This window comes from Cynocephalus volans, chromosome 2 (assembly GCF_027409185.1).
Source record: "Cynocephalus volans isolate mCynVol1 chromosome 2, mCynVol1.pri, whole genome shotgun sequence".
In the NCBI taxonomy this organism is placed as follows: Eukaryota; Metazoa; Chordata; class Mammalia; order Dermoptera; family Cynocephalidae; genus Cynocephalus; species Cynocephalus volans.
In genome coordinates this window covers 65652399-65664941 of record NC_084461.1, presented here as the reverse complement: position 1 = coordinate 65664941, position 12543 = coordinate 65652399, and the positions used below count along the sequence as shown (strand labels likewise).

Here is a 12543-nt window from a genome sequence, read left to right as displayed (position 1 = left end):
ATAGTTGTATTTTCTGATGGCATAAGTCTTTTTACATTGTTAGGCTTCATTGTCTTAATACTGTTAATCATAGGGATTTTTTAAAATTTCAGGTTGCATTTGCAACAAATAACTAAATTAAATATACAGGCCTGAAGGTGTAATGTCTTTTGAAAACATGAAGTCAAATTTTACCATTTTCATAAATTTTGTAAACTATTGTGCACATATCAAATATCTCCAAAGGTCATTTTTAAAAGATACCGTTACGTATCCATGACTTATATCACAGATCGAAATAGTTGGCATTTATTGGTTAATGGCAACAAAGAATGATTACGTTTTGTAATGATGAATATCCTAATTATCCTGATTTGATCATCACACATTGTACACAGGTATTGATTTTTAACTGCATACCCCACAAATATGTAGAATCAATTAAATTTCATTAAAAAATAAATTAAAGGGCCGACCCCGTGGCGCACTCAGGAGAGTGCGGCACTGGGAGCACAGCAGTGCTCCCGCCGTGGGTTCGGATCCTATATAAGGATGGCTGGTGCACTCACTGGCTGAGCGCGGTGCAGCCAGTCACAAAAAGACAAAAAAAATAAAAAATAAAAAATAAAAAAAAATAAATTAAAAATTTTTAATTTGTTTTTTAACCTGGGTACTAAATTTCAATATTTGTTCAAGTGTTTGGTATATTAATGAATTTGTTCACTAAACATTTTCACATGAGATTCTGATATTAATGGCATGTCTTGTGTTAACTGTATGGTTTTTGTTCATGATTTTGCTTAACTTAGTTTCTTTCCTAACTATTATTTGAAATGTCTCTGGAATGTACGATTTTTTTCATTCACATCTTTTTCTTTGTTTTCAGACTTTTTGCTTCAGAAATTTCAGTTAGTGTTTTTGTTGGCAACTATAGTTCCATTCACTAGGCAAATACTGTTATCATTAAGTGTAACTTAAATACTTGTACGTTTTCTAGAAACACTTAATTGCTCAGTGACTTCCAATCATTGTTGAGATAGCTGTGGTCTATCACATTGAGGTCATTCATCAGGTAATGCTGCTAGTTATTCCAGAATCACTTTGATTTGTTCTCAAGCAGCGTTTGGCAATGAGAGGTCTTTGAATGAATAGAAAAAATGATAACAATAATAAATATATATTCTTAAGAAGTGGCAGTTTACTAGTTTCCATAGCCCAGGTGGAGTATATTTTAAAGGGACTGAAAGTGAAATTTCATATTGTGATTCTGCGTTTTTATCCTTTAGTACTTAAAATTAGTCATTGAGTGATTTTTTTACTGCATTTTTACACATTTTCCTGTGCAATGGGAATTTTAAAAAATCTTTCCAAGAGTTGCAGTTTGTCTTAATTTCATGATAATTATCTTATAAATTACATTCTAAAGTGATATTTCTTTGATTGAAAAAAGTTTTTAAATTTTGGCTATGAGCTTAAAATTGTTTAAATGTGATTTTCATAATGAAATTAGTGAAAGGAAGCCTTCTTTTGCTTTTACAGGAATGCTAACAGGAATGAATGAAACATCTACAGTGATCATTACTGCACCACAGAATTTCACTCCCTCTGTGATCCTTCAGAAGGTTGTAAATGTAGCCAACGTAGGTGTAGTCCCTTCTGGCCAAGATAATATACACAGGTAGGTTCAGTAACACATGATGTGGAGGTAACTTGTATAGGTATGAAAATATAACTTTCAATTCATTGTTTTCTTTGGAAATAATACCCATATAATACATGCCCTCCCTTTTTTTTTTTCTGATGGTATATTTGGTTCATTAGTTGAGTTAAGGTCCTCTTCCCCATTTTATACCATTCTTATCATGCTGGTCATTCCTGAAAGATATACAGAGTATATCCACATTTTGTAATATCTTGGTAATTTGGAGAGATAACTTTTATGAGGTGGTTGATAGTTTATTTTATTTCACTGGATTCCATGAATTTCCAGGAAGAACTATCTTATAAAGCAGTGGATTTGGACTTTTTTTTTTTGAATGGTAAGGGGATCGCAACCCTCGGCACGGTGTGGTCTGCACCACGCTCAGCCAGTGAGCGCACCGGCCATCCCTATATAGGATCCGAACCCGCGGCCTTGGCGCTACCAGCGCTGCACTCTCCCGAGTGAGCCACGGGGAAGGCCCTGGACTTTTTTAATTGAAAGGGAGGAAGTTTGGGTTCTAAATACAAATTTCGTTTTGACAGCAGTCCCATAAGGCTGGTTGCAGTTAATAAAAAGCTGCTAGACAACCAACATGGGACTAAATGCAGCATCCGTTTCTTAGACCAGGAATATCTTTACCACCAAACATCTGAAGCGTGAGATCCAAGTCATTTGTTCTAAAAGGCAGCAGAAAATGTGATTAATACATTTTCCCTCTTTGTCTGCCAGTGGCTTTAAATGAAAGTGAAGATAAAAATAATAATCCCTCAACCATGTGGTTGCCTACTCCTCTGTGAACTTAAGGGAATTCATTGCAAACCATCTCATGATATACTTCTGCCATTAAAAATATCTACACGCTGTATTTTGTGTAACCTTTCTTATATAACTATCATTTATAGAAAATAAATTTAGAATCAAGGGGAAGGCCATCAGACCTTTAAGAAAAAAAATTTTCAGTTATCACAGGAGTGGGATAAGTTCCATGTAGAAAGTGCTACAGGTGATTTGAGTTTTAGACCTACCTCTGCCATTATTAGGCTTGGTAATCTTGGGCAAGTTATAACTTCTCCCTGTGGGCTTTAAGTTCCTCATCTGTTTGGACATGGGTGTCAGGGGAGAAAAGGGAGATTGGAATGAGATTCTGTAGTATCTATGGAAGGACACTGGACTTGACATCAGAAGAACTGATCTGCCATTGTTCAGAGTTGCCTAACTTCATGTACTAATCGTGACAGAATGAGAACTGTTAGTCAAAAAATAGATTTACCTTGTACTTTTTTTAGAGAGAGTGAGTTTAGGATTATTTTTAAAACACCAACTATGAAAAGCATTTTGACTAACAGTATTTTAAGAGATTAAAAATTTCAATGTGATGAATTACCCCTGGTTGGCCTATGTTCTGTTTAATTTTTCAGGATTTTTTTTTTTCTGAGAGGACTTTTTGTAAGCATTTGTGTATTCTTTCTAACCGTTTAATGGATAAAGTTCCTATTGCCTTGTTTTGGAATAATTTATTTCTCCTATTCTTCAAAATTGAAATTTCTTTTACATTAAATACCAGGTAAAGAAATAATAGAAGAATCATCTAAGAAAAAGTAAACCTTTATTAATATTCAGGAGTATGTAATGGTATAAAGAAGAAATGTTAATTGAACACTTAATACAAAATGGTTTCAAACACATCAACAGAAAATGGCCCCCATTAAGAAAAAGTCAATTAAAGGAGCACAAGTTTTATGAAATTCGCTTCAAAAACCAGTAGTGTTTCTTATGTAGTTAACACTTTTAAAGCTCAATTAATAAAGCATATCTACTATGAGATTATATGACATTTAGTTTTGATCTTCTAAATGAGTGGTAAGATCAGAAGGCCAAACAGTATACTGTTGAAAGACTTAGTCTTACCTTTGCGTCTTGCTATTTGAAAAAGCTGCTCTTTGAGAACAGAACAATCTTGTTGAGATCTACAAAGTTATGGTCATTGTGCCAATCTGCTATTTTCCAAATTACAGTTACCACATGATAAGGAGTAATACAGAAATGAGAAGTTCCATCATCATCAAAAAGCATTTATTAAATGTGTGGCTGAATATCTTCATTTTCTGTGTTAGATATTCATATTAAAATATGAGATATACTATACATTATTAAAATCTTGAAGCTTTTATTTAAGACAATACTAATAAATCGATACATAAATAAAGTATATACAAAGGGCAGAATGGACGGCATTAAACCAGTATATGAATGAACTGCGAAAGGAAAAGGTCAAGATTTAATGTGTTTTAACGGAGATTAGAGGAACTAGCTGTGGGAATCCTGGGTTCATGCAAGGCCAGGAAAAATTTCTTGTGCCCTCTGAGAAAAATCAAGTAATGATTTATGATGGAAGCTCAGATTTAACAATAAAGAAACTGAGGGGCATTTACTTGTATTTTTTTTTTCTTTTTTTTCTTTTGAAGGCTGGCCTGTACAGGGATCCAAATGCATGACCTTGGAGTTATAAGGCTGTGCTCTAACCACCTGAGCTGCATTTGCTTTTCTTAGCAAGATCACTTGTCCTCTGATAGCTAATGAGTAGTTCAGTGACCAAAAAGCAGAAAATGAAAAATCTATAGCTCCAAAATCACTAAGGTTTTTCTATCCAAAAGAATCACATGGCAGTTTATGTAAAACTCATATTCCTGGAGCCTGCCCCCCAAAACTCAGCTTTAGTACACCTGGAATCTGCATTTTAGCCAGGACTCCAAGCAGGTATAAGGCAGCTGTTCCAAAGTCCACAGTTTGAGGCTGCCCCAAGTTATCAAGAGTTAATGATAGCCATGACATATCTTAAAATATTTTTCTTATGTTTATTTATTGCCTTCTTTATAGATTAGTCATTAAGAGATACCAGTAGGTGAGATGTTTGATTTAGTTTTTTCTTATATCTCTCCCAGTGTGCTCCTAAAGATAGTATGTTATTAATTATGGTGGTACATTACACTGGTGTCTGTAAAACAGACTTAGACCGTAAGTAAAAATTTGTCTTTCAGCAGTCTCAACCATTTCACATTGTAACCCGTATTCAAGAATTGCGACATTTGTATACAGTAGTGTTGTTGAAAAGAGTTGTCATACTCCCTACTCGTTTTGCCCTTTCACAAACAACAGTTTGACCCTATAAGGGGAAAATGTAATATTTGAGTGAAGACAGATTCCTTGTCTCTGCCATGATTCTATTGTACTTCTTATCTTATTCAGTAAGACCTTAGAGCAGCTTTCATTATTAACTTGTATTCAGAACTTATATTTCTCACCCCCCCGGTATATCTTAACTAATGGTTTGAATTTTGTTTACCATGTCAATTTTTTCATTTACAAGTTTTGAACATATGCAACTTATGGATAATTACAATCTTAGTAGAATAAATGTTGTTGTATGGTTGTCACTTGGGTTAACTATTAAGAAAGTCTGATGCTGTGAATGGAACAGTGTATCCATGGCAACCTAGCAGTCTACTTTTTAATTTATCAACACATGTAAAGACAGTTTGTTTCAGGCTTAAATAAAAATCTTGTTATTTAATTAAAGTACAGGTAAAGAACAATTTGTTTCTAGGCCTTAACCTCATCCAATTAATCACCATTATCATATACCTGCTTAAAGGTTATTAATAGGGGAAATACTAGTTATATGTTATTTTTTCTATCTTGAAAGATCTATAGTTTGTAACTGCATCACTCAATATTTTTTGAAGATCTTTGTGACAGATTTTGCTACTACTAGGGTTACAAACATAAGTGGTATAGTCACTTCTTGATGGGGTCTCTGATATTTATTTCCCTTTCTTCTGCTCTAAGGTTGATCAACCCTTGGGTTGTTAGTTGTCTTATTTCTTTTCTCCTGGTAACTTAAATGGGTGATTTAAATACTGGGTAATTTTGAATGATCTTAATGAAAAACAATTTTTGCTTATCAAATAACATTTGATGTCTTAGTGCCCTAATTTTATAAGCCCTGATACTACTGGCAACCTACTTCCTCTGTCCTAAAACAAAATTTTGTATAAACGATCATTAATATAAATATATCAAACTTAGGTCTTTTCTACATTATGACAAATTTTGGATCTTAAACAGGACTGATGGTTTGTGGAACCTCTTTAGTAACCAAAAGAGTTCTTTCTCAGGTTGGTGGTTGTCCACTAGAGGACAGCACTGCTTTTTTATCTGACTGCTTTGAAATCTTCAGGCTCTGTGAGTGGCTTTTCATTGAAAAACAATTGCAGACCTCAGTTAATTTTTACACAGAAAGCATATTTGGATATTTCAGAAGTAACCAAATTACATAGCTGATTTTTACTTTAAAACATCCTGTATGTAAGTTTTATTCAATTTCACCATTTGTGAAGTAATATCCTAGAACACAATAGGAATATGTAACTTTTTTTTATAAAAACGAAAGAAAGATATTCTTGATGGTTTTCCTTCTGGGTTGACAACAATTTTGTAAGGAATCAAAAGAGAATGGGATAAGAATTTATTTTATTTTTTTTATTTTCTCTTGTTAACCCCATCTCAATCCACCCCCACCAAATAGACAAACCAGAAATGCTCTGAAATAACTGGAATGTTTTATGTTTTCTTTGAGGAAGCGCCCTTGTATTTTTTTTGGCTTTCTCGTATAAAGAAGGAGACTGCGTCGTTGGCCTGATAGTGGGGGGAATAATTTTTTATACCATCTCTAAAGATTAGAATAGAAAATAGAGCCCTAAATTATGATGGTAGCTTATTTTTGGTTTTATCTCTTATCTGAATGTTAGAGGAAAATTTGGTCAATTTAAAAAAGGTAATAGGGAAACATACATTGCTTTGAATAAATTCTCTAAACCTGAATCACATGTAAATTTTTTTCTCACTATTAATTCAATAATGTAATGGGCTTAGCTTTAAAATACAATTTTATAGTCAACAAAATGGAATTTTTTACAACTTACAAATTCTCTGCCTGTTTAAAATGTTCTAGTATATTAACTCAAGGTAATAAGGATTTACAATTTTAAATCCTTTGGAACATAATGCTTCAAGTCATCATGCCTTGGTATTGATGTTTAGGAGGCTTATTCAAACCGGCATTTCTTACATATAATGATTGTGCGACTTCATTACACATTTGTCAACTTTGGACTAATTATTTTTATACAGCTAGGGCAGGGCACTGCATCTTGTGATCGTCTTTCTTACTAATAGGATTCTGTCTGCTTCAGTAGGCAGTAATTGAAGGCTTCATGTACAGAGTAGGAAAAAAAAAGTTTTAGCCTGAGTGGGCCATTGTCACAGCTTCTGGTAACCAGTAGAACAGAAAGCACAAGAAAATTGAACTCAGAATAGAAAAATCAGAAACCAGGAAGACTATCCAAGAGAAGAAAAAGCATGTCTTAGAGCTGTTGCATTAAGTGTAGCAAATCTGACTCTGAGTAAAAATTTTGTTTGTGAACACCCTGGAGGTTGATGCAGCCTCTCAGATAAATATTTTTAGATTCATGCTGTACTATTAACATTTTAATTGTTAGAACAATTGAGTTGTAGGATTTTTTTTTCCTTTTAACACAGAACATTTATGACCCATAGCCAATTTCTCATGAATCTAAAAAAAGTGTGGTTTAAGTGCATGAGGGAATAAGTCTCTATATTATTGATAATATATTTGTTCAAATTTGTTGTTGTTTGACCTGTTTTTATAATTCTGACAATAGTTAAGACATAAGTTTTAAAGAATGAAAGATTTTTTTCATTTGCTTTGGCAACCAGCTTATTGTGTCTTTTTTTTTTTAATCTTAAGAATTCTTATAGGCTTCAAAGATTAAAGTCAATTGCTAGAAATAATAGATGAAAAGACATTTAATAAGATGAAATACAGATATATCCAGACAGTTTTGCCTTCTCAGTTGGTGGTTACAAACAGCAAGTGCTTGGTGGTAGAACAAAATGAAAAATTATGAAAAATACCTAGATGGTATCTTTTTAATAACTTGGAGCCTTTCGTACATAGGCAATACATCTTTAACTGTCATCCCACTTATTTGTTCTCATTTGTGGTGTTACTGGTTTTTGAGGTTGATTGGTCTCCGAGTAGTCCCTCCCTATGTTACAGCTCCATTCAGAAAGGTTTTGTTTTTTTCATTGCTGGTGACTCTTGAGGGAGTTGGGGGTAGGGGATATTTAAAAATCCTTAAAGGCAGAAATTTAAAATATGACAAAAATCAAGTCAAGATTCTTGTAGTATTTCTTTGAATTCTTGTAGTATTTCTGTAATTCTTTGAATTACAGAATACTACAAAGTCAACTATATAATTTTTGAAGGGAAAAATCTTCCTTAAAGTGTTTGGAACAGTGATAGATTTATATGCATATTAGGTAAATAGGAAAGCCCTTAATTTATCTGTCAACTGATAAAAACAGATTTTAATGATGCATCTTTGTACATATTAAGAGAATGTGTGTGACCAGGAATCAGACTGCTGGGTTCAGATTCATGCTCAACCATTCACTAGCTGTGTGTCCCTGAACAAGTTCCTTGACTTCTGTGGGCCTCAGTTCCCTCATCTAAAAAGGGACCTGCCTCACAGGATCAAATGAAATAAAGCAGGTGAAGTACTTGGAACCCACTGCCAGACAAACAGTAAGCACTAAATAAATGGTAGCTGCTATCATTGTTATGGCAATCAAAAACTTCTCATGCCTTCTGAAATATTTATTGTCATAGTGAGATCATAGTTTGAGGCCAAGTACAGAGGTTCTGATGTTAGCCATTAAGTTTAGTGTGTAAGTATTTGACCCAAGCTGACATTATATTCAATGTTTCTTATATCCAGAAGCTAGCTATTTATCATTTATTAACTAACTCTTTTACATAACTATCTTTTAAATGTGTGTTAAGGCATAGCCTGTTCAGGAGTTAAATGATTAATAAATTTGGGGGTGGTTTTGCCTTCCATGGACCAAAACAAACCAATTGTAATGATGCTGTGTTCCAATTAAATACATCCTTTTTGAACTGTGAAATGAGAATGTCAGAACATCTGATCTTTTAGTCTTCTGCTTTAAAACATTGCTTCCACTATTTGTGCCCACTAGAACATAGAGACCTGGTTAAGAGGCAGTAGCTTTTACACCAGCTAACAGATCTTGTTGCTGGGATGATTTGCTTAGCGTGTTTCTACTGCAGCTTCAGCAAATGCCTCTTTTCTTTCATGCCTCTATGTTCTTTATGATACTGAGAATGTTGTGGTGATAGGATTTCAAAAACCTGTACAAGACACTAATTTTAATCTCTGTAAACATACTGCACCAAAATTGACATTTATCTCAGCCAGAGTTTGTTTTATTGTAACATTCACTCTTAAGTTTTTAATAGAAAAGAGGTAAAATGTGCCTTGGGGCTGTGTAACCCTGAAATTCAAACAACAGTGCTTTTGTGTTCCTGTTCAGATATTATCTCCTTCTGTACGGTCCCAAGGCACAAGTGTTAAGTAAATAAAGGTACTAATAAGACTGTTGTTTACATAATTAGAACCCTGTCAGAAATAGGGACCTGTGTTGAAATATTTGCTGAATGAATTACAGACATGATGACCAAATCTCTGGGAAAAGTTGCATAAATGAATGGGAAAATAGAACCACCTCATATCTTTTGGGTGACATGATTTAACAGAAATAAAGAGACAGCATTCTCCTATGAAGCAAAAGAGCCTTAAAAATTTAGACAAAAGAAATGCATAAACCTGTAAGGAGCAATGGAAAAAGAGAGGTCGTTTTGGGGCTTGTGATCTTCGTGTTCTCTCAAAGATGAAATTGAGGTACCCACTTCCTCATCTCTTGTGTGTACATCTGAAAAACAGAAGGATATGTATGGTAAGAGCTTTATAAAAACCTCTTTAAAAACATCGGTATGATTTATATTACTAAACTGGTTACTTACAATTTCTTCTCTCAGTAGGAAAACTCCTTTCTCAGATTCTTTGCAAGATTTCAGCATGTTTGTAGAGTACACAAATAAATGACTAGGAGGGTTTCTAGCATACTTTGTCAACAACCCATTAGCTAACATTTTAAAACACAACTTCAAAGTGTTGATAATATTTTCAGTTTAGTAAAATTAGCATATTTGTTTTGCCTTTGATGCATTATTCTAATTATTGTTGGAAAACCAATTTTTATAATTCTATTTAGGCCAAAAATGGCTTGTTAGGTTTCAAAAAAAAAAAAAAAAAATGGATCTAATGTGTTATGAGATCTTGATGTCATTTAAAAAAAAAAAACTCAAAAAAGAAATTACTTTTCATTTAAAGAGAATCTGCTTCCTGCTTAAGTGGCTAATATTTTAATTAAGTCAGGAGTGAAGTTTTTTCTGAGTGTCTCCTGATAAACTCCCTCTTTTATGTTGATGGTAATTAAACAGATCCCTAAGGACACCGTGGGCTCTGTGCAAGGCCCATGCTAATTGTCAGACATGAGACACTGACCAGTTGGTTTGCTCTTGAATAGTTCGCAGCGTGCTGTCAGCGCGGTAGTTTTATTTTTATGTATTGTGAGCTGTTGTCAGGGCTAACTGGGTGCCATTGTGGCTGAAGATGTTGCGCAAATTGAGGCAGATGGCTCAGATTCAGACACGTGTCATACAGAAAGGGGCAAGGGGATTGGCCCTGTAAAGTGGGGTCACAGCAGGTCACAGACCTGTTCTACACTTGTTAGTGTTTTCAAAAGCTCATGTGCAGCAACTTTGTTTTTCTCCAGTCATCCTTGCATCCAAACCCCCTCCCCCGCAAAATGTGTGGAACATGCTCCATGTGGAAAATGGAGGCTTGTGAGGTGCCTTTTCTCTTCCTTCACGTCTCTGGGGCTCAACTGTGCATGCAGAATGAATTAGCAGGATTGACAGAAGTTCATTGTGCCTCCAACGGCTTTTCAGTCAATTGCAGTGCTTAAAAGGCTAGTTTTGCTTTTAATTCCGTGTAATTAGTAGGTTCTTCATGTCTTGGAATTTAGTAATAGAGCATTAGACCTCAAGTTTCCTCTATTATATTCTAAAGCAAAAAGGAGCTAATGTTCTTAACATTAAAAAAAAAGCAAGGCTGTCATGTGATTTTGTTTTATGTCATCACTAACATTAGAGATTGAATTTGAATAGTTTTACATGAGTGAATTTATTGAAACTTAGTAAGAATTTTATAATGTACATAAAATTATCTAACTTCTTGCATAATCACTTTTAGATATGAGGGATTAAAATTTCAAGCACTTTGAGAAGGATACCTTTTCTTAACATGTTTTAAACATGAACGCATAGTAACTTAATTTAAATGGCTCTATGCATGATGAAATGTTAAATATCAAATGAATGAATTATTCCCAAATACCTGTATCATAATGGAGAATTATTCACGTGCATCTGTTGTTCAAGTGAATAAATAAAAAGACTTCTTTTTTTCTGTTCTGTTTTAAAGATGTACTTAAATTACCTGCTTGTGGTAAGCACGGACTGGACATTTTATTGGTTTTTCAGAAGAATGCTTGGCTTTGGGTTTTTGGCAGTAGGGACCCTGTGCCAAATTATTTCATTTGAGAAAAAGGAGTTACTTTAAACCTATTTGAATGTATGCTATCTTCTTTTTTCTCCCCTCATGATAAAAGGTCTCTCTTTTTTTCTTCCAGGTTTGCAGCTAAAACTGTGCACAGTGGGTCATTGATGCTAGTCACAGTGGAGCTGAAGGAAGGCTCAACAGCCCAGCTTATCATAAACACTGAGAAAACTGTGATTGGTTCTGTTCTGCTGCGGGAGCTGAAGCCTGTCCTGTCCCAGGGGTAACCTGCTTACATCTGGACTTCGGAATCTGGCACACAACAAAAGTGCCTGGCATCCACTACTGCTGCCTTTCATTTATAATAATAGCTCTTCCATCTGGCAGTGGGGGAAGAATACACTCTTGACATTCTTGTCTCCTGCTTTAGAATGCTAGTGTGTATCTATCACGTATGCAATACTTTCCCCCTTTTCACTTTGCTAACCAAAGAACATATATTTTACTGTCAGTTATCTCAACTCTTGAATCCATGTGGCATTTTCTCTGTCCTGCTACTTCTTTTGGCCTTCTCGTCTTCCTTCTCTTTTTCGACAATGATGGGCATGAATTGGATATTTAAGGTTCATTGGAAATCATCTTCCCTTCAGCAGTAAGCCAAAATTAGCAAAGAAATAGTCTAAATGGCCTCTCAGCTTGGTATGTGAAAATGAGATAGCATACTTTTTAGAATCAAAGGCAAAAACATGGTCTCTGCAAAATTTTGTTCTTTGAATTTCCTAGTATTGTAATTGTTTATTGACAACTGTCACCATGCAATTATCTCTGAATAATAAGATAAATAAACTAGCATATGAATAGCATTTGTCTTTGCATTTTTAATAAGAAACTATTTATAATCCTGAGGTTCATATGTCAATGTTTCTTTATTCTAAAGTAAGTATTTTGAATGTTATTCTATGCAGAGAAACAATAGGGTTAAGTTAGTGAAAGAAAAATCACTTTAAAAGCCAGGTACATTTTCCAAATTTGTTATAGACTAGTTAACTCCAAGAGGAAAAAATTGGTGTGTTTAATAATAAAAATAAAAATCTTCATGTTGTAAAATAAAACATATCTTTCTGTGCAATTTCGGTCTGTTAGTAGAGATCTGATTACAAGATCTATTATAACTGCTGAATAAATTTTTTAAATCTCATTTTTTTCTTTACAAATCTTGATGCCCAACATTAATGGAAACTAGTATAAACTTAATTGTAGAAATTTTAAAAACTAGTTATAGTTATATGATCAAAA

At 34.1% G+C, this 12543-nt stretch overlaps 1 protein-coding gene across 2 annotated transcripts in view; it reads left to right on the top strand.

Moving 5' to 3' along the window:
• AP3B1 (adaptor related protein complex 3 subunit beta 1) overlaps positions 1 to 12110 on the top strand; it is a 291668-nt gene extending 279558 nt beyond the window's left edge. For both annotated transcript variants that reach the window (XM_063085544.1, XM_063085543.1), the window contains 2 exons: positions 1519 to 1657; positions 11381 to 12110. In XM_063085544.1, coding sequence (XP_062941614.1) covers positions 1519 to 1657; positions 11381 to 11534 — 293 coding nt within the window. In that variant the 3' untranslated portion in view covers positions 11535 to 12110. The remainder of the gene's footprint in view (positions 1 to 1518; positions 1658 to 11380) is intronic.
• Positions 12111 to 12543: the final 433 nt, after the last annotated feature.